Consider the following 23,067-nt stretch of genomic DNA (forward strand, 5'->3'; position numbering starts at 1 on the left):
CTGGTTCCTCAACACCTGACGCGGACCTTGTTGATCCGGGCGACGTCCGAGCCGGCATGCCTTCATATTTATCTGTCTCGCTCATGTCTGCGGTAGGCTCGCTTAGCATGGGGGGTCTAGCCTTAGGACCCTTACTGGATACAGACGCCCCAGGCAGGAATCGAACTTGCGATCCTCTGCTCCAAAGGCGTATAGTCTAACCACTACGCTATCCAGCTGCTTCTCTTACGGCACCTGGTGTTCCCAGGCGGTCTCCCATCCAAGTACTGACCAGGCCCGACCCAGCTTGGCTTCCGAGATCAGACGAGATCGGGCGTGTTCAGGGTGGTGTGGCCGTAATATATATATATATATATATATATATATATATATATATGTATATATATATATATATATATATGTATATGTGTGTGTGTGTGTGTGTGTGTGTATATATGTGTGTGTGTGTGTGTGTTATCTTCCCTCCTTTTACACCTGTTTCTAAATAAATAAATAGGGTTCCAAAAAAAAAAAAAAAAAATGCAAAACAGAACTCACTAAGCTGAATCTATTTGTCAGTCCTGAATGGGCTTAGTTTGGCATATTCATTATATTTTCCTCCCTACAGTATACCTTAAAAACCTTACACGGCTCGCATCCCTTCCCTGACACTAGCGGTACTATCATCACTGCTGTTATGTTCATTCAGGTCCAGGTTACAGTTAAAATTAGGATGGAGGGGATCAGAGCGGGCAAGCGAGACTCTACTCCTCTTTACCGCTTTTTCCCGTTGTTCTGGGGGTTCTATCGTCATTTCCCCCACCTCCTTTTTACCTGTGTCTATTTTGTTTTAATTCTGAGCTGGTTATGCTGGTTAGCTGCAGGCCGGTAAATCTTGTGCGGCGAATGTAACCCCGCCAGGCTAGGTGGACGCCGGGAGCGCGGAGGGGCTGAATGAGGCGTCGTCAATATAGGAGGTGCCGGTGACCGGGCGAAATCCACCCCTGCCCCTGAGTGTGCCAAAAAGGAAGCAGAGGGAGATGCAGGTAACTCCTCCAATCCCTGTATTCAAATCTACAGCCACATTAGAGCAAACCATCTTATTGGGATGAATCAGACCCTCCCTCCCCACTGTCCTCCTCCCTCCCTCCTTAGCCTTCAACTTCGCCTTAAAACTAAACTCCCCACCCTCCCCAAGCGAGGTGCGGGCATTCCCCTCCCCATATTTCTTTACCTCTTGTATCTACTCCATTAGCGTTTTCCATTCACCTAGAAAAAGTGTGTTTTTTCGAGCAAAATCCAATTTTACGGGAGCCTGAGTCGGCAACACTGGAAATTGCTCCTCATCATTTAAATCTATTCCTAGTGCTTCAACCGCTATTCCCTCTCCATTTTCTGCCTGTGGATGCCCGCCCTCCAACTGTTTCCCACGCTCGTCGTCTCTCAAAACCAAAAGTGATTCCACAATTGTAAAAGTGGAGGCCTTCAACCGGGCCCCATATCTCTTCCCTGCCCACCCTTTTGCAATATCGAGTGACACCTTGTTCATTTTCACATATTTCAAAGACTGTATCACAACTTCATAATATGCATACAGAATGTTCATGTTCTTCATCCAGGAGTCTGTGTTATGCTAGTTGCGCTTTAACCTTATCATTCAGTGCTGCTGGTTTGATAAAATCAGAAAGTCTGGTGGCCTGCTTTACCATGGCCCGTGGGTAAATGCCCGTTTCCAATGCGTCCTTTACCACATTTTTATGATGTACAGCTTGAATTAGCTTGAAGGTGTCTTTTGCGCACTGTCTGGTGTTAATATCGGGTGCATGGTTTATTCTAGCAGGTGGCACATCGGCTCTCCGACTCCTAAACCGTTTCACCACAGGCTTGTCTGGCCTCACCGGTACTTCAATTTGTCCCGTCCCTCCCAGCCCCACCTTGCGCGTTCCCGGACCAGTCTGCACTGGGCTTTCCCTCTGACCCAATTCATTATAGGATCTAACTAAATTACCGGTGAGCTCACCTGTGTTGTCCTGCGCGTGCCAGCCCGATCCCAGCCTGTCGGGTGGGTTCTCCCGCTTTCTCCGGCGTTGTGGGAACAACGCGTCATGTTCCACCTCCTGTCATTGCTCCTCTGCCGATGCCGCATAGCATGCTGTCATCCCGGGTGGTGGTTCTCCTGTTCCTCTCACACAGAGTCTGTTTGTAACGAGGCTCAGCAAAAACAATTAATCCACATCCACATATGTCACAATGAGGATATACACAGAAATATTTTAAATGGAGGTCCAAATGCCGTTTCTCGGGTATACCTGAGTTTTGGATCAGAGAGAGCGCTATGTCCTGTCTGAGCCTGGTAACCCCCTCCTCGTCAACAGGGTAGAGTATATTGGTCCCCGAAAGTATTTGTTCTGCAAGCTGAACATTGTCTACTCATTAGAATCTGTCCATTCAGGTACAATACACCATGAGCATTTTACCTACCTTGCATACAAAGACGCCACAGGATGTTAGGTCCTGCTGTTATGGATGGGCAACAGTTGAGCACGTCCATTTGCCGATGGCTGGACATTTTCTCCTAACCAGAGCTCTGGAAAAAAAAAAAGAAACGGGTACTGAATGTTATTCAGTGCAGCAGCCTTATGTAATTCACATGTACAAGTTAGAAAAATGACTGCTGTGGTTAACTTTAGCCTTTTTTGCTTACCTTGTTACATCCCTGCACTTATCCATTTGTGCTTGTGTTGCCCCAAATGGGTCAACAAACACAACCCGCATCTCTGTTAGATACATTATCTTGAAAAACAAATGGAGATCATGTTAAACCTAGTAATTTCACTTCAAATTCTCATGGTTGTGTGATGTCTTACAATGAGTGTCCAGTGTCTGTTGTCACAGACTGCCCCAGCTGCCACGTCATAATTCAGCAGATCCAGCTACAAAGTGAAGATCTTGGAATTAAATCATGAATAGTCTTAAATGAGGATGTTTAAATGTCAAAGCCAACTCACCTTTCTGAAACCTTTTGTGGACCCCTGCCAAACTGATGTAATGAAATAGGAGTCCATAATCAATGCAGTGTGTTGTCGCCCCACCAGTGTCAAATAGGCATTTATGATCTAGGAGCACAAACGGTGCATTGTCATTTCCTTCCAATGAGGTGACCACTCATATGGAAAACATTTACAAACCTCACTTTCCAACTCTTTCCCAGGGGCCAAATCAGCAATGTTTTCCGAAAATAGCTTGTAAGGCCCAATTTTGGACCACAGCACCTTTCCCCTTGCAGGGAGGCGGTGACACTGGTGGTGCTGATGGACCCTCGCAGGGAGGCGGTGACACCGGTGGTGCTGGTGGACCCTCGCAGGAAGCAGACAAGTTCTTCAGTTTTGCTGGGACCCTCTCCTCAGGCTGGAAGTAGTGTGTCAGTTGGTCGATGTTGACCTTCAGAGTCCTCTTGCCCTTCTCTGACACCAAGTCAGCACTTTTGCCGTCCAGCTTCACTATCTTCAAGGGTCCCAGCATATCAGCATCCAGTTTGCCACCTTTTCTCTGTTCTTGCCTCACATTTTTGCAAAAAACCAGGTCTCCCACCTGAAAGCCATCCTCCTCTCCCCTTTTTGCCTTTCCCCTGCAGATTTTGTCTTGGGTGGTTTTAACATTTTTGGTTACTTCAGCGTATACCACCTCCTGGGATTGTAGGCCCTCACACACGTCTTCATTTGAAATGATTTTAGTGACCATGTCTTCTGTAATCTGCCAAAATAGAATGACTGAGTAACTGGATTAGGATTGAGACATTTTCTCTCTTGTAAATTACACCATTTTACCTTGTATTCCTTTGGGATCTCCGATGGATACCTTGCTTCTCTGCCGAACATGAGGAAATATGGGCTGTATTTTGTCGTCAGCTGCTTTTTTTTGTCCTCAGTCCAAACATGGTGGACTGCAGAAATTTGTCCCAGTTCTTGGGCTCGTCACTCACCAGTTTATTGAGGGATCTGAAATGTGAATGCATAAGAACAATATACTTAATAGCCAGCGTTGTGACATAGTTACAGCACAAAACATAAATGACAGTATTGTACCTCTGGATTGTGCCATTTAATCTCTCCACCATTGGTTTGAGGATGGTATGGTGAGCAGAGGCTTCTTTGGATGCCCAGGGTTTTACACAGCCATAGTTGACCTTGAAAAGGTGATCACATTAGTCATCCAAGCTTACATTACATATTTGCTTGAGCTATTAATCCTTACCTTGTTGCAGAACTCTGAGCCCTGGTTAGCAGTCTTTCAGTTAAAAATAATCCCACCATATTTATTGACATTATTACAGAAACTCTGACAGATTATTTTCTCTTACCTTTGAGTCCTGAGCTGCTCTCTGACAGCCTCTGCACCAGATCAGTTCTCTGCATGTCTGTTAAAACCTCCCTGATCACCTCCACAGACTGATGACCAAGTTTATCAATCATATCATTCACTATTTCTCTTCTGTCAGTTCTCAGTTCGATTTGTGGAAGACTCTTCTGAAACCGAGTGAACTGCAGGAACAACATGAATTTGTTGAGATCCTGATCACTCAAATCCTCCAGTGTTTCTAGAAGCAGATCTGTAACAGCTGCCATTGTTGCAACCTGGAAAATTCAAAGCAAACATTCATAAAGAAAAAATGTTTCCTCACTGAGAAAATTACAGATTTATGTTTTTGTAGCTGTTTTAAACTTTGAATGTTTTCTCTGAAACACTTTGTTTTCTTTTATTATCTTATTTATTAAGATGTATTTATGTAAACACACTTTTTAATAATGTTTGATTTTTAATCTAAATACATTTCTATGAAAACTGTTTAATCTAAATGATGAAATTATGATTTTCAAACTGCATCTTATTGAATCAAAGCTGAACTCTGCAGAGTCAGACAGATGAGACGTTACTCACTTTATGGATCAGTGCAGACAGATGTTCATCCAGATGTTTGTCTGGAAAAAGAGAAAATAACAGAAATAGAAATAAGTGTTTAATAAAAGCTAATCGAGCTTTTAAAAAATACACAGAGATCAACAAAAAAAAAGTTACATTTAAACCTGCTGAACATCATTTTCTGCTCGTCAACAATGCTCTCTTTTCTCTGTAAATCTGACCGTTTAGAATATGAACTGAAGCAGAAACACTTTTATGATTTTAACATGTTTTGTCTTTATCTTACTTTGAGCTTCTGAGCTGCTGTCTGTCAGCCTCTGAGCCAGATCAGTCCTCTTCATCTCCTTTAAGACCTCCACGATCTTCTCCACTGACTGTTGGCCAAAAGTCCTCACCATCAAGAACACCACGTCCTGCACGTCTGACATCTCAGACAGACTCCTTGGGACCAGTGACCCACGTTTTCTTCTCAGGATCTCGATGAAGTCTCTGACCTCGCTGCCTCTCAGATCAGCCAGTGTCTCCAAAAGCAGCTCAATAAGAGACTCCATCGTTTCTACCTGGTAAAAACAGATGTCACATGACAGGGATGCACCATTCAAATATCTGTTTGATTTTTAATCAACAGAAACATTTTAGTGTGCTAAAAATAAATTCATGTTTGAATCCAATTCTTTCTAAAAACCTGAAAAGATGACCTTTGACCTGCAGACATAAAGCTGCGTCTTTTTAAGGTCATGACCGGTCGACCAGATTTAGAGCAGAAAATAACCTCCATGAACATCTGGTGCTCGGTGGGTACCTGCTTGGATTCGTTTTTTATTTCTTTGCTCATTTTTTCCTCTTTTTGAAGGATTTAGTTTTCATGAACAGGTTTGTGACTCTGTTTTACTGCCTGACTGTAACTCTGTCAAAGACTGAGCTACAAAAACTGCAGTGAGTCTCCTGATTTTACAAACAGAGGGGAGCTTTAACATCTTTACTGATAAACAGAAAGACTTGAATTTAATCTGCTTTTAAAATGTAAATAAGGTTTAATATTTCTATATCAATCATGTATAAAACTCATGTGTACATGACATAGCTGCAGCTTGAATTTCATGTGTATGATTTCTGTTTAAGATCATTTTCAGTCTTCATCTACTGAATCAAAGCTGAACTGTGTGAAGTCGACTGATGTGACGTTACTCACTCTCTGGCTCAGTGGAGGAAACTGTTTGTCTGAGGAGAAAAGAAAGAGAAAAAGTCAGATTAGAAACTGTTTTATCATCAAGGTTTATGAGGATTTAGAACACAAAAGATATCCTTCAAGCTCGGGTCCTCTACCAGAGGCCTTGGAGCTTGAAAGTCCTGCGCGGTATCTCAGCTGTTCCTAGGACTGCGCTCTTCTGGACAGAGATCTCCGATGTTGCTCGTGGGATCTGCTGGAGCCACTCGCCTGGTTTAGAAGTCACCGCACCGGGAAAGACTCAGGAGAGGTAAGTGACGGAAGTGACGGGGAAAGGTAAGCGACCCATGTTGTAGGTGACGTCAGACGCCGGAGATTTGGCGGGAAAAAAAAAAAAGCGAATGGTAGCATAGAATTTAACAAAGTTTCTTTAAACTTCAGTATTGCCAAATAAACTAACCAACTGTCATATAACTAACAACATCTGTCCTATCATCTCTAACACCCTGGAGGACAACGAGGAGAGTTTAGACGCTCTCCAAGAATACATCGACCGGTGCTTTGAAGATTTAGTAATGAAGAAGGCCCAGAGCGCGTCTTCCCCGGCCAAAGCTGAGACGCCGTCATCTAAAAGATATCGCCCGGCAGACTCCCCCGGCACAACATCGCCTGCCGGCAAAGATATCGTCGACATCCTGGAGTCAATCGATAAGCGATTGTCCAGTTTCGATGCAAGGCTGTCCCTGGTGGAGATCTTACACCGGGAATTTAAATCTCTAAAAGAATCCCTGGAGTTCAGCCAGCGGCAGGTGGAAACACTTGCTGCGGAAAACGCCACGCTACGGGACTCGGTCAAATCTCTAACCGATAATGTGACCCAATTAAACATAGAAAATAAAAAAATAAAAGAGACCGTTATAGATTTACAAGCCCGTAGCATGAGAGATAATCTGGTGTTTTCTGGTATTCCAGAGTCTGCCGGAGAGGACCCGGAAACGACCGTGAGAAGCTTCATTAAAATCCACCTGAAGCTGCCGGAGGACACGGTGAAAAACATAGGGTTCGATAGAGTGCATCGCATAGGGGCTCCGAAGACAGGAAGTGGGAGACCACGTCCTATTGTAGCCAAATTCGGCCACTTCAAGCAGAAGGAGCAGGTGAAGAGTCGCGGCAGAGAGCTGAAAGGAACGGATTTCAGCGTGAACGATCAGTTCCCCAGAGAGATCCTGGAACGACGCAGGGTCCTCTTCCCAGTCCGACGTAGTTTTATCCAGAAAGGCTCCCGGGCTGTCATCGCCGTGGACCGGCTCTACGTGGACGGACAACTCTACCGCGACCCTGGCACCACTCCATGGCTGTATTGACCGCACACCGTATTGACTCACACTCTCTTGTATTAACTTTTGCTTAACTATGTAATTTCAGTTTGCTAATTTAGTATAACGTCACCATCACTCTCCGCCAATGCTTTAATTGGAATGTTTCTGTTTTTATTTCTTTTTTCCTCTCTCTCTCTTGTCGCGCACCTTGCTCTTTGGTTTATTTGCTTCTCTTTTCTATCACTATGTCGATCACCTGTTTCCCTATCCATTCACAAACGACACTGTCTATTTCTACATGCTTACTCTGCACGATCACGCACACACATGCGTTTAAAGGCAACACATTTACAACAGCCACACAGCGCACACAGATATAGGACACATGCACACATTTGCTCATATTAGTTATTATGCACACACATAGTCAGACCTATGGAGCTTCTTGCCGCGCATTTTCTTCTCTTTACTTACCAAAAAAAAAAAAAAAAAAAAAAATGATGTGTTTCCATTTTCCTCACCCGTCTAAGCGAGACACACAGCGTACATCATTAGCCACAAACACACAACTATGGGCATGCTAAGATTTGTCACATGGAATGTGCATGGAGCTGGCTCTAGGGAAAAAAGGTTAAAAATACTTAACCAACTTAAAAAATTACAGGCAGACGTTGTTTTATTACAAGAAACCCACATGCCTGTCACAGGTTTGAATAAACTTAAAACACCTGAGTTTCCTAATGTGTTCTCAGCCTGTTATAATTCTAGACAAAGAGGAGTAGCAATTCTAATACATAAAAATATTAATTTCACAGTACTCGATACAGTTATAGATCCAGAGGGCAGATTCCTAATCGTCAAACTATCTATACTTAACCAAAAGCTAGGTATTGTAAGTATATATGGTCCAAATGTTGATGACCCCTCATTCTTCCACGGTTTTTTTAGTACACTCTCCGAACACCTAGACTGCACAATTGTTCTGGGGGGAGACCTCAACCTGGGACTAAATGAAGAAATGGATAGGCTCAATACAGCAGGAACTCAGCGTAACTGGCAGTCCACAAATATAATCAAACAGTATATGAGCGACTTTGGTCTTTGCGATGCATGGCGCTCCCTTCACCCCAATAGTAAGGAATATACTTTCTTCTCACATGTCCATCACTCCTACTCTCGTCTGGATTATTTTCTGGTCAGCAGCTCACTGCTGAGTAACATTACAGACACTGAGATTCATCCTATAGCTGTCAGCGATCATGCTCCTGTATCTTTAACACTAATACAGATGAATAATACTACACCAAGAAAAAACTGGAGATTTAATACATCACTGCTCAAAGACGAAGAGTTTATCAAATACTTTAAAAAAGAATGGACTCTATATTTAGGCTTTAATGACATTCCTGGAACATCAGCATCTGTCCTCTGGGAAGCAGGGAAAGCCGTGATGAGAGGTAAAATAATCTCTTTCTCATCACATAAGAAGAAAGAAGAAAACAAAAAAATTCAGGAACTAGAGAAAAACATCAAATCCTTAGAAAAAGCCTATGTGTCACACCAAGATCAAGAAATATTAAACAAAATACGCAAGACAAAACTAGAATTAAATGAAATTATTAATAAAAAGACTAAATTCTTAGTACAAAGACTTTGCCTGCAAAATTATGAACACGGTAACAAATCCGGACAATTTCTTGCTAACCAGTTAAAAATCAATAAAGAAAAAACAACTATATGTGCTGTTAAAGATTTATCTGGGAATACAATATATGATCCTAAAAAAATAAATAACATTTTTAGGGATTTCTATGAAACTTTATATACACCACAAATAAACCCATCTAAAAACGAAATTGATCAATTTCTCGACAACATAACTCTTCCAAAATTATTAGACACCCAAGCAATAGCACTGGATTCGCCACTGACGCCAGGTGAACTCCAGGAAGCTCTGATAAGTATGCCCAATAATAAGGCTCCAGGTCCAGATGGTTTTCCAACAGATTTTTACAAAGAATTCTGGACAATTCTGGCACCAGTTTTTCACAGGATGTTGCAGGAAATCAAAGAAAATGGTAGACTACCACCAAATATGAACTCTGCAAATATCAGTCTCTTACAAAAACCAGGCAAAGACCCTGTATATCCCTCAAGCTATCGTCCAATATCCCTTATTAATGTAGACCTTAAAATAATCTGCAAAGCTCTCTCAAAGAGATTAGAGAAAATAACCCCCCTTTTAATTCATCCTGACCAAACTGGTTTTATAAAAGGTAGGCACTCATCAACAAATACACGTAGATTACTTAATTTAATAGACTACTCATGCAGTAAAAACACTGAAACCATAATATTTTCTTTAGATGCAGAAAAAGCATTTGACAGAGTTAACTGGAAATTTCTATTTGCAACTTTACATAAATTTGGTTTTGGACCCTGTTTCATAAACTGGTTAAAAATATTATATAACTCCCCACCAGCTTGTGTCAGAACAAATGACCAAACATCCTCCCGCTTCTCTCTTCTGAGGGGCACCAGACAGGGATGCCCACTCTCCCCTTCACTGTTTGCAATTTTTATTGAGCCATTAGCAGCAGCAATTAGACAGGCTACAACAATTAAGGGCATAAAATGTAAGAATATAGAACATAAAATCAGCCTTTATGCAGATGATGTGTTACTTTTTCTCCAAAACTCACAAACCAATATCTCTGGGGTAATTGCATTGATAAATTCCTACTCAAGTGTCTCAGATTATTCAATTAACTGGTCGAAATCAACAGTTCTTCCGATTAATTGCTCCTTCCATAATTCTTCTCCTTCCCCACTGCAATGTGGAAATATAAAATATTTAGGTATCAATGTCTCTCCTAAACTTTCAGAATTAACTAAATTAAACCACATCCCACTTTTAAAGACAGTAGAAGGCGACCTGGCTAGATGGAAATCTTTACCCATATCACTCATGGGAAGGGTCGCCGCTATAAAAATGATGATCTTGCCAAAAATAAACTATTTATTTTCAATGATCCCAAATAAGCCATCACAAGATTGGTTCAGATCTCTAGACTCGTACATTTCTAAATTCCTTTGGAAAGATAAACCCCCACGTATCAGCTTAAAAACACTACAAAGGACCAAGGATAAAGGAGGATTAGATCTGCCTAACTTTAATCACTATTTTTTAGCCAACAGGCTTCAGTTCATCTCTAGATGGTTTAAACACACCTTCTTAGATGAACCTTGGATAGATGTAGAACAGGCACTATGTAATAACCTAGAAATTTCAGACCTACCATTTATCAGCTCAAACATCAAACGACATGAATGCTTTAAAAGCATCAATATTAGCTCTTCTCTGACAGCATGGTGGGAGTTTCTAAAAATGACAGAGTCTTCATTAATCCCATGCAAACGTACACCTATCTGGAACAACCCGGACATATTACAAAACAATAATATGATAAACTTTTCAGATTGGAGTTGCAAAGGAATTAAATACTTGGAACATATATTGGAAGGAACAGACTTTATTTCGTTTGACAGACTAGTTATACAATATGGGATCAACAAGAAACGATTTTTGGAATATCAACAAATTAAATCCATAGTAAAAAAGAAATTTAATCCCAGTGAAGCTGAATTACAAACACCACCAAGTGTGGTACAATTTCTTAGTCTAAAACCCCCCAAATTATTGTCTAAAATATACAGAACACTTTCTAAAATAGATGAATCAATATCCCTTCCTATTGCAAAATGGGAAGCAGATTTATCAATCAACTTAGACCCAAACCTTTGGTCTCAGATATGCTTAAAAACCTTTCAATGGATCAGAAATCCCAGTTTGCAATTAATACAATACAAAATATTACACAGAGTGCACTATACTGGTCATAGGATGTTCAAGATGGGCTATACGCCTTCCAACAACTGCTCACACTGCACAGCAAATACACCGGACAATTACATCCACGCTCTTTGGTTCTGTCCACCAGTTCAGAAATTTTGGCGTGAGATATGTGAAGACTTATCAAAGTGTCTGAAATGTAACATTCCAGCCTCCCCTTTAGTATGCTTGCTGGGCAACTTGGATGAGGTCACTGCAGAAATAAACACAGCCCACGTTGTTTTTACGGCCCTATGCATTGCCAAGAAAATGGTCCTCATTAACTGGAAAAATAAAAATAATCTTAATTCTAACCAATATAAAAACCATCTAATAGATCACATTAGTCTTGATACAACCTCTGCCATCACATTTGATCAATCCCTTTGGGCTCCTTTGATCGGCTTCATCACCTAGTGGGGGTGGGGGGTCATGGTTTGATCCTGCCTTCGCTATTGTGGTTGATGTGGGGGTAGGGACGGCCTTAGGGCGTCTGGGGAGTCCCTAGGGACGTTTCCCTGGAGGGCCTAACCTGGGGGCTGTGGCCATGACCTGGTTAGAAGCTCTGGGGCTCTTGGATGGTGTTTTCCTTGTGGCTGCGTACAGCAGAGATGGGGGAGGGTCTGTGCTGGCGGACGTTGGTTACTGGCCTGGTAGCCTGGCTGCCCCTGGGAGGGTCCGGGACGGGCGTGGAGGCTTGGGGGTCTGGGGGTGCTCCGCCCCCCGGTCTGGGGTGCTGGCCGGGCCTTGGGGGCTTGGGTCCTGGCTGTTGTGTCGTCGGAGCAGTGGGCGGGTGGGTGCAGGGGGGCTCAGCCCCAGTGCAGGGGACCTCTGGTGCATCGGCCCAACTAGGGGGCTCTCTAACTGGTGGGGAGGTTGTTACATCTTTGCAGGTGGTCTCCTCACTACAGGAGCTCACTCTGCAGGTGGGGGGAGAGATATAGGAGAGGGGGAGAATGAACTCAACCTGGGTGTCTATTGTCTTGTGTAGTTTGGGAGATGATTGGATGATGGGGTGGGTGCAGTTTTCTCTGGGGTGGAGTCGGGTGGGCTGCCCCGGACTCTGTGGGGCTGGGCAGTGCTGCTGCTGCGAGCCCCGGTCCGGATGGGCCTGGGCCTCCTTGCCCTGGTGGGTTCCAGAGCGTGCCTACTGGGGTCAGCGGGGGAGCTGGCCCCAGGGAGGGGCCGCTTGCCCCTCCCTTTCTTCCCTCCCCATCCTCAGCTGCCTCCCTATTCCCGCTCTACCACACCCACCCACACACGCAGGGCTTGGGGTGCAGGTATGTCACCAGGGTGCAGGGGAGGCACTCCCCCTCTGTCCCCTTCTGGCCGCCTGTGCCTCAATTTTATTCTGCAACCTAGACATCCACATTACTCACACTCTCACATAACACATACATATAGGGCCTTGGGGGTGGGCACGTTTTACAGCATCCAGAGGATGGTCGTTGTACTCCAACCCACCTCTGGCGCTGGTGCCCTACACTCAATTTTAAATGCATTTAGACACTGAGGGTTTTTGGGAGGAGCCGTGCTGCTCTCTGAGAGGAAGCTAGTACCATGCTCTCCTGAGTTTTAAATGCACTTTAGAACAGCACACAACAACATTACATATGAGCGGGCGTAGGGAGGTTTGAGGTCTTCACTCACCCCGGTTCTGTTAGCCGTCAGGGCTGGGGGGCTGGGAGGAGGTGCTGGCCGTCAGACTGGGGTCTGGGATGCGGGGCCTCCCTGCTACTGCAGATAAGGAGGTGGTCCGCTTGCCTCCACCCCAGAGAGAAGGGTTACATCTCCTGAGTCTAGGTGCGGCTTGCCCCTCTGGGGGCGGGGGTACCTGGACCTGGGATATAGAGTATGTTTGGGGAGTGCGACTGTCTGTGCAGTGTCTATTTGTGTCTGTCTACACGTTGGGTGAGTGCCGAGTATTTGGTTGTGCATATGGGGGTGGGAATGCACGTCTGTGTCCGCGTGTGCCTGTTTGTCTGTGTCTATATGTCAGGTTGGGTCTTAGACTCAACCTCTCTGGGTACATCTCAGGCCCTCTAAAGTACGGAGGCCTATCTCCCCTCACCACACTCCCTGCCGGTGGCTGATGCCCTTAGACGTTGGTGTGTTGGTGGTCCTTGTCATCTGGGGCTGGGCGCTCATGCATGTACCGGCTCACTCCTGGTGGCCGATTGGCGGGGCCGGGCGCCTGTGGCCCGGCTGGGCTCCTTCCGGGGGGTGGGATGCCCTCAGGCCTCTGGCCTCTGGGCCTGAAGCTCGGTCCTCTCTGGCACAGCTGGCTGCCGGCGGAGCCCGCGGGCACGCCACTGCAACCCCCTCTGGCCTCTGCTCCGTAGCTGCGGGGTGACCTCTCGTTTGGGGCTCTACTCAGCTCTTCCCAGGAGGGTGGCACGGTTCCCCCCCCCTTTGGTGGTCCTCCTCGGGTCCTTGTACTCTGGGGCCTCTGGATATCTGGGGCCTGGATCTCCTCCATACCTGCTTCATACCCTGGTGGACGGGGCTATGGCTCCCCACACTCCCTAGCAGATCGTTACATGGAGAAACCTTTGGAATACAAGCATGCTGATCCACACAGGTATGCACACAGGTGTACACACGGGTGTTCACAGACGCGGACTACACCTTTCTTGGCTGCTGCCTCAAAGCACATTGTGCGCTGTCTATCTTGCGTGCTGCACAATATCGTTTATTATTTAGTATCTACTGTTATCTACTGCTAGCTAGTTTATTGTGATGGTGCTGTTTTTATTATGTTGCTCTTTGTTGTTTGCTTTCACTTCTATTTTTTTTCTCCATACAGGTGATCCAGGCGTTTTGTTTGTTTGTTTGTTTTTTCCTTTCTTCCCCCCCTTCTCACCGTCTCTTCTCCCCTTTGGTTTTCTTTCTCTCCCTCTCTTTCTTTCATTCTTTCTCCCTGTCCTATCCCCCAGTCACGTCTGTCCCGTTTGTAGCAACCGAAAATAAAATAAATACATAATTATAATAAAGGTCAATCAAATGGACCAATATGGCAAGGCCATGATGATCCACTTGGTAAAATAAATCCGCTTGGCATCTTTCTTGGCCTTAAGACAACAATTCTGATGGCTAAAGATCCAAACGGGACACAAAAAAAAAAAAAAAAAAAAAAGAAGTCACCGCACCGAGTGCTCCGATTACCACTGGGACCACTGTTACCTGCACCCTCCACATCTTCTCGAGCTCTTCTCTGAGCCCTTGGTACTTCGACAATTTACTTTACTTTACTTTATTGATTTATGTAGCACTTCTCACGGGATAAAAACCATGAAGTGCTTCATAATAATTTAAAACAGATAAACATAAAATAGCACAAACACAAATCTAGTTAAAAGCTAGTCTAATTAAATGAGTCTTAAGATGGGTGTCGGAAAGTTGACTCAGAAAACTCAGAAAGATCAATTGGAGAAAAAGAGTCTAACTTAACATCAATGGTACTAAGAGTAGCTGTAGATAATATTACATCTGTGGGATGATTATTGGTAATTTTTTCTCTAATGATTAAAATTTTATTTGTGAAGCAGTTCATGTCATTACTAGTTAACGTTAAAGGGATGGTTGGCTCAACAGAGCTCTGACTTTTTGTCAGCCTGGCTACAGTGCTGAAGAGAAACCTGGGGTTGTTCTTATTTTCTTCAATCAGTGACGAATAGAAAGATGTTCTGGCTTTGCGGAGGGCTTTCTTATAAAGCAGCAAACTATTTCTCCAGGCTAAATGACGATCCTCTAAATTTGTGACACGCCGTTTCCTCTCCAGCTTACGACTTTACAGAGCATGTGACCTCTGTAACTGTCTAACTGTGAATAAGAAGAGTTTCAGTGGTTTGTTGTAATTGTGAAGTCCTGAAACAGTCACATAATATCACTGCACACCGGCTATAAGCTGCTATTATTTTGTAGTGTGCTGTGTTTGAGCCTCCTGTAATGAGCCAACCTGCCTGACCTGCACATATTCTGCTCTAATCCACGTTATAAAAAGCAGTACTAAAATATAAACGTCTTTGTTCATCATTCACTACACAACACAGAGTCAAGAGATTTTTCTATCAGTCAGCACCTGGTTTCATATGAATGTGATAAACTATATGCAGTATTCTCACATATTTAAGTCTTTGTTCTCTTATTTGCGTTTCATGAGGGGATACCTGATAATCTCTGCACCAGATCAGTCCTGTTCATCTTCATTAAAGCCTTTCTGGTCTCCTCCACACTCTCTCCTCTGTATGTCTCCACCATCAGCTCCACTACATCCTGTGTGTTTGCTGTTTTCAGTCGACCCCTTGGCTTGGATGATAGATCTTTCTCCAGTTCAATGAGTGACTTGAACTCAGCAAAGTCCTCTGGACTCAACTGGTTCAGTGTTTCAATGAGCAGCTTCTTAGTCGTCATAGTTACCACCTGGAAAATGAAGAAATCATATTATACATGAAGGACAGCATGTCTGCTGTTTGTTCATCTGATGGATGGAAACTGACTGCTTTGTATTTCACTAATGACAACATTACTGACATGGACGTTTGTTACTTTTCTATCACCCAAATGTAAAACTGTGATTGGACGTGAACGTCAAACATCAGCTTGAACCTCATCTAAAATTTGTGTGATAAAAACAAAAAAAACATGCAACCCACAGAAGTGTGTGAGTGTGTGTGCTAGAGTTCGGCTTGTTGGTGAGGCGCACCACAACAGTCTCTTTTTCTCACGTGGCTCCTTGAGACAATTTATTATGCACCCCTGGTTTATGCAAACTTTTTAAATTGAAAAGACCTGTAGATTCTCACTGATCTATATGTTTATATATACCTATTGTGAGGAGAAAATTGTTAGAAGGCAAAGAAACTCAGACTCAGATATCTATTTTACATGTACATGGGCGGTCACGGTCCGATCTGCTCTGCACCAACGTGTGCACAACAGATGTGACACAGAGAAACCGCCCAGGGCTCTCAGCACATTCTTTATTTATACTTCAAGTAAGCTTTCAAGGAAGTAGGAGTGGCATGTTCAGAATACAAAAACATTTCCTTAAAAGGAGAGAGACTGTTAGCTTGTCTGCTGAAACAGGAGGTAGCTTGGTATGTATAGAAACTCAAAAACATTTCCATAAAAGGAGAGAGAGAGAGAGACCGTTAACTTGTCTGTTAACACAGGAGGTAGCATGGTATGTCACAGCATTTTTCTGCACATATGGTCTCACTCCCTTTTCCTGTGGTGGTTCCAATTCACAAGCTCTTCTTCCTTTAAATGAAGCTACAAATAAACGTAACACAAAACTAAAAATCTTCCATCAAAAAGAAACAAAACACTACATTTTAGTAAATATTTGTGGGTGTTTTCTTGTTTGTTTGTGCTGCTTGAACACTAAAGTGACCTTCACATGAGATGACAGTGCCCACAGATCATTTAAGTTTGAGACCCCTGATTGAGTTTAAACTTCTCCTGCAGAGGGCTGTAATCTAAAGAAAAATTGTATTTTCGTACTTTGTTGCACTCACATGGCCTTTAAGCCTTCCCACAGAACATAATCTGTGTAACGATTACATGATTTGGGTTTGTTTTTTAGATAACAGCCCCCTGAGACTTAATAAAATTAGCTACTTTACAGAACTAAAATCAAGAAACTCTACTGACAGTGTAGGAAGCTGATTTTGGAGGCCAGGGAAGTGGAGGGAGAAAGAGTTGGGCATCCCATTTTGGCTCTGCAGGTTTATAGGTATCCATCCATGTCTTGGTGTCTCGAAAACTAAAATCTGTCTCAGACCTGATCTTCACTAGAAGAGAAATAATATTAATCAAGAGAAAAGAGGCTTTTGATGTTGTCACAAATCAATTTGTTTCACTAAATGTTGCTGCCTAAATAGAAAAGCAAGATAAAGCTGCAAATCAAACTCAAGAAAACTACTCACAAGTGTCCAAATGCTTTAATTTTAACTTCAAGTTGCCAGGATCTCTCTCATGTGCAGTTATCATGTCTGGAAGCTCCTCATCAAGTTGAAATCGGTGATTTAAAGCAAAAAGTCCAGTGATCATGTTAATGTTTTGTCTGCATCTTCCTCTTGTGTTTAAACCAGATATTGTGCTCTAAAACACACTGTGTTGTCTGCAGTTTGCATGTGTCTGTGTTTCAAAAAGGTACTAAATCCATGGACTGTTTGGGGACACTTACTGGTCTGAAGTCGTGAGGTTTGTGGTTCTTGTACGTCCCAGAATGATACTTTCCAATCTTGACAAACATCAGTTCAGTCTCCAGAGCATCAGGAGGCCTGTGTGAAGTGATGAACTTTGGAGGTTCTTTTCTCTTGGGACTTGAGGACAGAGAATTTGGTAGAAATGTTCGATATTGCCTCTTCATTTCTTTGGGCTGAGGTGCAACTATCTTTATATTTTTCTTTCTTTCCCTTATTTCTGAAGTAGACAGACTGCTGTACAGTTTCACTGAGAAATCTGGTGGCCCGATGCTCTGCACATCACACTTCCTGTCTGTGTTTCTAAGCCTAAAATATTTGCTTCTTGCAAAGGAGAGATCTTGACACGCAGCAAATTGTGTTTGTCTTTCAAAAGAAACTGAGGACAATGGCTGTAACAACTTGGTTGGAATCATTTTTATTTGCTGATGTCCAAATAATAATGGAGGTGCTTACCCTGAATTTCAGGAAGATTTCTCATTGCAGACCTAAAATATGAATCCTCTGAGTTTGAATGTAATGTCCTTGTACTGGTTGTGCAGATGTCCAGAACCCAGTTTTAGCCTAAGAAGAAGGAAACAGAAAGGCTAACTGCAGACACATAAAACAAGCTGCTTGGTAACCAGTGTCCTTAGCCTTCTTAACAAAAAGAACTGGGCTGAGCTCAGCAGGACATTCAACAAAACAGAAAACAAGAACTTGGCAACGCTGCAAACAATGTGGCCTCTGGATTACAGAGACCATGGCACCCTGCAGTCCATTTTATTTGTTTTCAATAATGCAGTAAACCTTCAGTTTTACACTGTCAAATACAGTATTTTGAAGTCAAATTCAACTTTGTCAATTTTGTAAAATGTAGAGGACATACACAGGCTCAAATTGTCCTTTCCCCCAGCCAACTGTGTGCAGCTAAATAAGTAAGTTTAATTGAAAAATGAAGTAAAGCAGAGAGCTATGAAATCATGAGATATCAAGCATAATATGAATTGCATGAGATATGTTAACGGCCATGTACAATTATTATGATGTGTGTATATATATATATATATATATATATGTATATGTGTATATATGTATATGTGTGTATATATATATGTATATATATATATATGTATATATGTATATGTGTGTATATAGATATATATGTGTGTATATATATATATATATATATATATATATATATATATATATATATATATATATATATATATATATATATATATATGTGTGTGTGTATATATATATATATATATACATGTGTATATATATATGTATGTGTGTATATATATATATATATATATATGTATATATATATATGTATATATGTATATATGTATATATGTATATATATATATATATATATATGTATATATATATATATATATATATATGTATATGTATATATATATATATATATATATATATGTATATATATATATATATATATATATATATATATATATATATGTATGTATGTATGTGTATATATATATATATATGTATATGTGTATATATGTATATACATATATATATGTATATATACATACATATATGTATATATATATGTATATATACATACATATATGTATATACATATATGTATGTATATATGTATATGTATATATATATGTGTGTATGTATGTATATATACATACATACATATATATATGTGTATATATATGTAGTGCCCGAAATCTGAAAAATGGACTTGTGGATACATCTAAATGCTCTTTGTTATGGGGTTAATTACTGGTCTGAGTTAACTACCTGATCCTGTGGAATAAATTTGTCTATTCTAGTTTATACAGACACACTGTGGAGGTTTAAGACTGGTTTTAATTGCTGTAGTTTTGTATAAATTTAAGCTTGTATATAATTTGGACCTGATCAGTTATGTCTAAAGCCCCTGTATCTCGCAGCCTTTTAATCATTATAATCTTATTAAAATTGTTAAGTAAGACCTTGTCAAGTAAACCAAAAGAGTGCAGACAACATCCAGTAAAGGTGCATGAAAACCAAGAGTACTTGATTGCAGATTATTATTATTTATTATTACTTTAAGCTCACTTCAACTAACCAGGAATTAAAAATCACATTATTTTACAATTTGAAACTGTTACTATATAAAGAGTTTAAAGCACAGATATTCTTATATTTCTCAAAAAGTCCTACCACAAATAATTGTGTGTGATATCTGAGTGACCGCTAGATGGCAGCAGATATTGTGATCCTGCAGCCGAGAAGCCGAGAATAGCTGAAGTTCACAGGTATGACATGCTTTTTCATTGTTCTATCAGGAGCAAACTCTTCATTCCTATCTTTCATTTCCTGGCCTGAAGTACTAAAGTTCATCCTCAGAGAAACTCAGAGATGTGAACACAAACCAATGTGGTATAAACCGTTCAGATGGCTTAGAGCACATACAGAGTTAGAGGAAAGCCAGGATGTGACAAACAGTGATGCATCTTCCAGATTCAAGGTGCAGTCAGTCTGTTAGAGAATACTGCTTGAAAGTTTACGGCTGCTACACAGCAGATTTTTATTGACTGAACCACACAGTGGAAAGGAAGCCCACTCTTTTTCCTTCATGCCAGACGTTTTGTTTATTAGAACCATAACACCAGACTTCCCAAAGTGACCACATCTCACTACATAAAAATAATATTAGATTAAATTATTGCTTTCATTTTTGTTGTTTTTTCTTTATTCAAAAGGTTTTGAATATAATTCTTATCAAAATGTCTGTTTCTTTATTATTATTATTATTATTATTTTGTTGTTGTTTTTGTTGTTATTACGTTTCATGTTTAATCTTTCAATATTTATTTGACCAAGAAGTGAAAATAAGTGTAATTAAGGATCTTTTCTGAAGGAAAATGAAACGTGAGACTGGATGTGAAAAAGAAAAAGAACATTCTATTAAACTCAAACTATACTTTAAAAAATAAACTTCTTCAAACAGTATTGTATATCTATAGATTTCACTAAGATAAAATAAAAATGTTTAAAAAAATAGTCAGATTTGGATGGTAATCATCAGGGAAAGATTTAATGTGTTAGAAGAAGCAAACCAAGATGACAAAGTTAAAAGGACTATGACTATCAGCGAACTAATAAAAACTGAACTGAAAAAAGCAAATCCAAATCCATCCAAAAACATCTAAAACTAAAGCAAATGTTTTTTAAATAAAATAATTAATTTAAAAATAAATGGAAAATTTCATACTACTGTGTAATAATAGTGGTAAGAGATAAGAAAAAAAATCCAAAACAAAAATCTACTTTTGTGGCTCTAAAATATTTGAAAACTTACTCCAACATATATGTTTATAACTTTAGGCAAGGCAAGGCAAAATGATCCAGATGACCTGAGGGATCTGGAAGGTTCATACTGGGTCAGGAGGTCACTGATGTATTTTGGTCCTAAACCATTCAGAGCTTTATAGACCAGCATCAGAACTTTAAAGTCTATCCTCTGATGGACAGGCAGCCAGTGTAAAGACCTCAGAGCTGGACTGATGTGGTCCATTTTTTTGGTCTTAGTGAGGACTCGAGCAGCAGAGTTCTGAATGAGCTGTAGTTGTCTGACTGATTTTTTAGGTAGACCTGTAAAGATGCTGTTACAATAATCAAGCCTACTAAAGATGAATGCATGGACTAGTTTTTCCAGGTCCTGTTGAGACATCAGATCTTTTATCCTTGATATATTCTTGAGGTGATAGTAAGCTGATTTTGTTATTGTCTTAATGTGTTTTTCTAAGTTTAGGTCTGCATCCATCACTACACCCAAATTTCTCGCCTAGTTTGTGGTTTTTAGGTGTATAGATTGAAGTTCTCTGGTGACCTGTAATCGTTTTTCTTTGGCACCAAAGACTATTACTTCAGTTTTGTTTTTGTTTAGGTGGAGAAAATTGTGGCACAACCAGTCATTAATTTCCTCAATGCATTTACCAAGAGCCTGTACAGGACCTCGGTCTCCTGGTGACATTGTGATATATATTTGTGTGTCATTTGCATAGCTATGATAGTTTATTTTGTTGTTCTTTATCATCTGTGCCAGTGGGAGCATGTAAATGTTAAACAGAAGGGCTCCCAAGATGGAACCTTGGGGAACTCCACATGTGATACCTGTCTGCTCAGATGTGAAGTTACCTATTGATACAAAGTATTTCCTGTTTTCTAAGTATGTTTTGAACCAGTTTAGTACAGTTCCTGAAAGACCTGCCCAGTTCTCCAGTCGTTTGAGTAATATGTTGTGGTCAACTGTATCAAATGCTGCACTGAGATCCAGTAAAACTAAGACTGACATTTTTCCACTGTCTGTATTCAGACATATGTCATTAAACACTTTGGTCAGAGCGGTTTCAGTGCTGTGGTTCTGTCTAAAACCTGACTGGAAGGCATCATAGCAGTTATTCTGTTTTAAGAAGTAATTGAGCTGTTGAGAAACTGCTTTTTCAATGATCTTACTTAAAAATGGGAGATTTGAGATCAGCCTGTAGTTGTTCATTTGTGTCTTGTCAAGATTGTCCTTTTTCAGTATAGGTTTAATTACAGCAGTTTTTAGTGGTTCTGGAAACACACCTGACATTAAAGAAAAGTTAATCTGTAACAGGTCTGACTCCAAAGTCTTTGAGACCCTTTTGAAAAAAACTGTTGGCAGGACATCTAAACAGCAAGAGGAGGAGTTCAGTTGACCTAAGATGTCCTCCAGGTCTTTGCTGTTAATAGTGTGAAACTGTTTGATGGTGTTCAAACAGTTTTTCGGTGAACACAGTATATATCCTGAATCTGCTGTTGATGTACCAATTGCTTGTCTAATCTTTTGGATTTTGTCTGTGAAGAATTTGGCAAAGTCATTGCATGCCATGGTCGAATGAAGTTCAGCTGCCACTGACACATGAGGGTCTGTTAGCCTGTCAGCTGTAGAAAATAAGACCCGAGCATTATGACTGTTTTTGGTGATGATGTCAGAGAAGTAGGACCTCCTTGCACTCCTCAGTTGTAAATTATAATTGTGAAGTTTCTCTTTATAGATGTCATAATGAACCTGGAGGTTTGTTTTTCTCCATCTGCGCTCAGCTTTCCTACACTCTCTTTTTTTCATTTTTCACCAGTGTGGAGTTTCTCCATGGAGACTTTTTCCTTCCAGAGATAACCTTCACCTTAATGGGAGCAATAGTGTCCATGAGATTTAACATTTTAGCATTGAAGCTATTGACGAGCTGATTGACTGAACCTCTGGACAGGTCAGGTGTTAATGGGAAGACCTGGTTAAAGATCTCACTACTGTATTCAGTTATACACCGTTTTGTGATCACTGCTGTTGATATATTTGTGTGGGCTGAAATTTTACTTTCAAAGAAAACACAGTAATGATCAGACAGGCCCACATCAGACACAGTAACCTTTGAAACGCTTAGGCCCTTGGAGATCAGTAGGTCAAGAGTGTGTCCTCTATTATGTGTGGCCTCTGTTACATGCTGAGTCAGCCCAAAGTTGCCCAGAGTGTTACTCAGGTCTTTAGTCCCTTTGTCCTGAGGGTTGTCCACATGGATGTTAAAATCCCCAACAATAATT

General features: G+C 41.1%; 2 protein-coding genes, 1 long non-coding RNA gene and 1 other non-coding gene across 4 annotated transcripts; all 4 read right to left on the bottom strand.

The window, feature by feature from the left end:
* Window positions 1-222: 222 nt before the first annotated feature.
* LOC146378252 (5S ribosomal RNA) lies at window positions 223-341 on the bottom strand. Its single transcript, XR_014801760.1, has one exon. It is a non-coding gene; the product is annotated as a 5S ribosomal RNA (ribosomal RNA).
* A 1,664-nt stretch (window positions 342-2,005) lies between these two features.
* LOC146378253 (uncharacterized) lies at window positions 2,006-3,067 on the bottom strand. Its single transcript, XR_014801707.1, has 5 exons — window positions 2,988-3,067; window positions 2,847-2,912; window positions 2,684-2,772; window positions 2,461-2,566; window positions 2,006-2,394 (listed from the first exon to the last, which is right to left on the bottom strand). It is a non-coding gene; the product is annotated as an uncharacterized LOC146378253 (long non-coding RNA).
* Window positions 3,068-3,260: 193 nt separating this feature from the next.
* LOC146378254 (uncharacterized) lies at window positions 3,261-15,696 on the bottom strand. The gene is made up of 8 exons (XM_084944729.1): window positions 15,448-15,696; window positions 6,092-6,120; window positions 5,186-5,459; window positions 4,918-4,958; window positions 4,340-4,613; window positions 4,065-4,165; window positions 3,807-3,977; window positions 3,261-3,732 (listed from the first exon to the last, which is right to left on the bottom strand). The coding sequence occupies exons 1-7, from the start codon at window positions 15,689-15,691 to the stop codon at window positions 3,966-3,968; spliced, it is 975 nt and encodes a 324-aa protein (XP_084800855.1). The 5' UTR covers window positions 15,692-15,696; the 3' UTR covers window positions 3,261-3,732; window positions 3,807-3,965.
* Window positions 15,697-16,915: 1,219 nt separating this feature from the next.
* Window positions 16,916-18,038, bottom strand: c11h7orf78 (chromosome 11 C7orf78 homolog). Its single transcript, XM_084942654.1, has 2 exons — window positions 17,469-18,038; window positions 16,916-17,068 (listed from the first exon to the last, which is right to left on the bottom strand). Exons 1-2 carry the CDS (start codon window positions 17,901-17,903, stop codon window positions 16,916-16,918), a joined length of 588 nt encoding a protein of 195 aa, XP_084798780.1. The 5' UTR covers window positions 17,904-18,038.
* Between the last annotated feature and the right edge of the window lie 5,029 nt (window positions 18,039-23,067).

The sequence above is a fragment of the Perissodus microlepis genome, chromosome 11 (assembly GCF_051167445.1).
Source record: "Perissodus microlepis isolate ML-2025 ecotype Zambia chromosome 11, ASM5116744v1, whole genome shotgun sequence".
NCBI classification, from domain to species: domain Eukaryota; kingdom Metazoa; phylum Chordata; class Actinopteri; order Cichliformes; family Cichlidae; genus Perissodus; species Perissodus microlepis.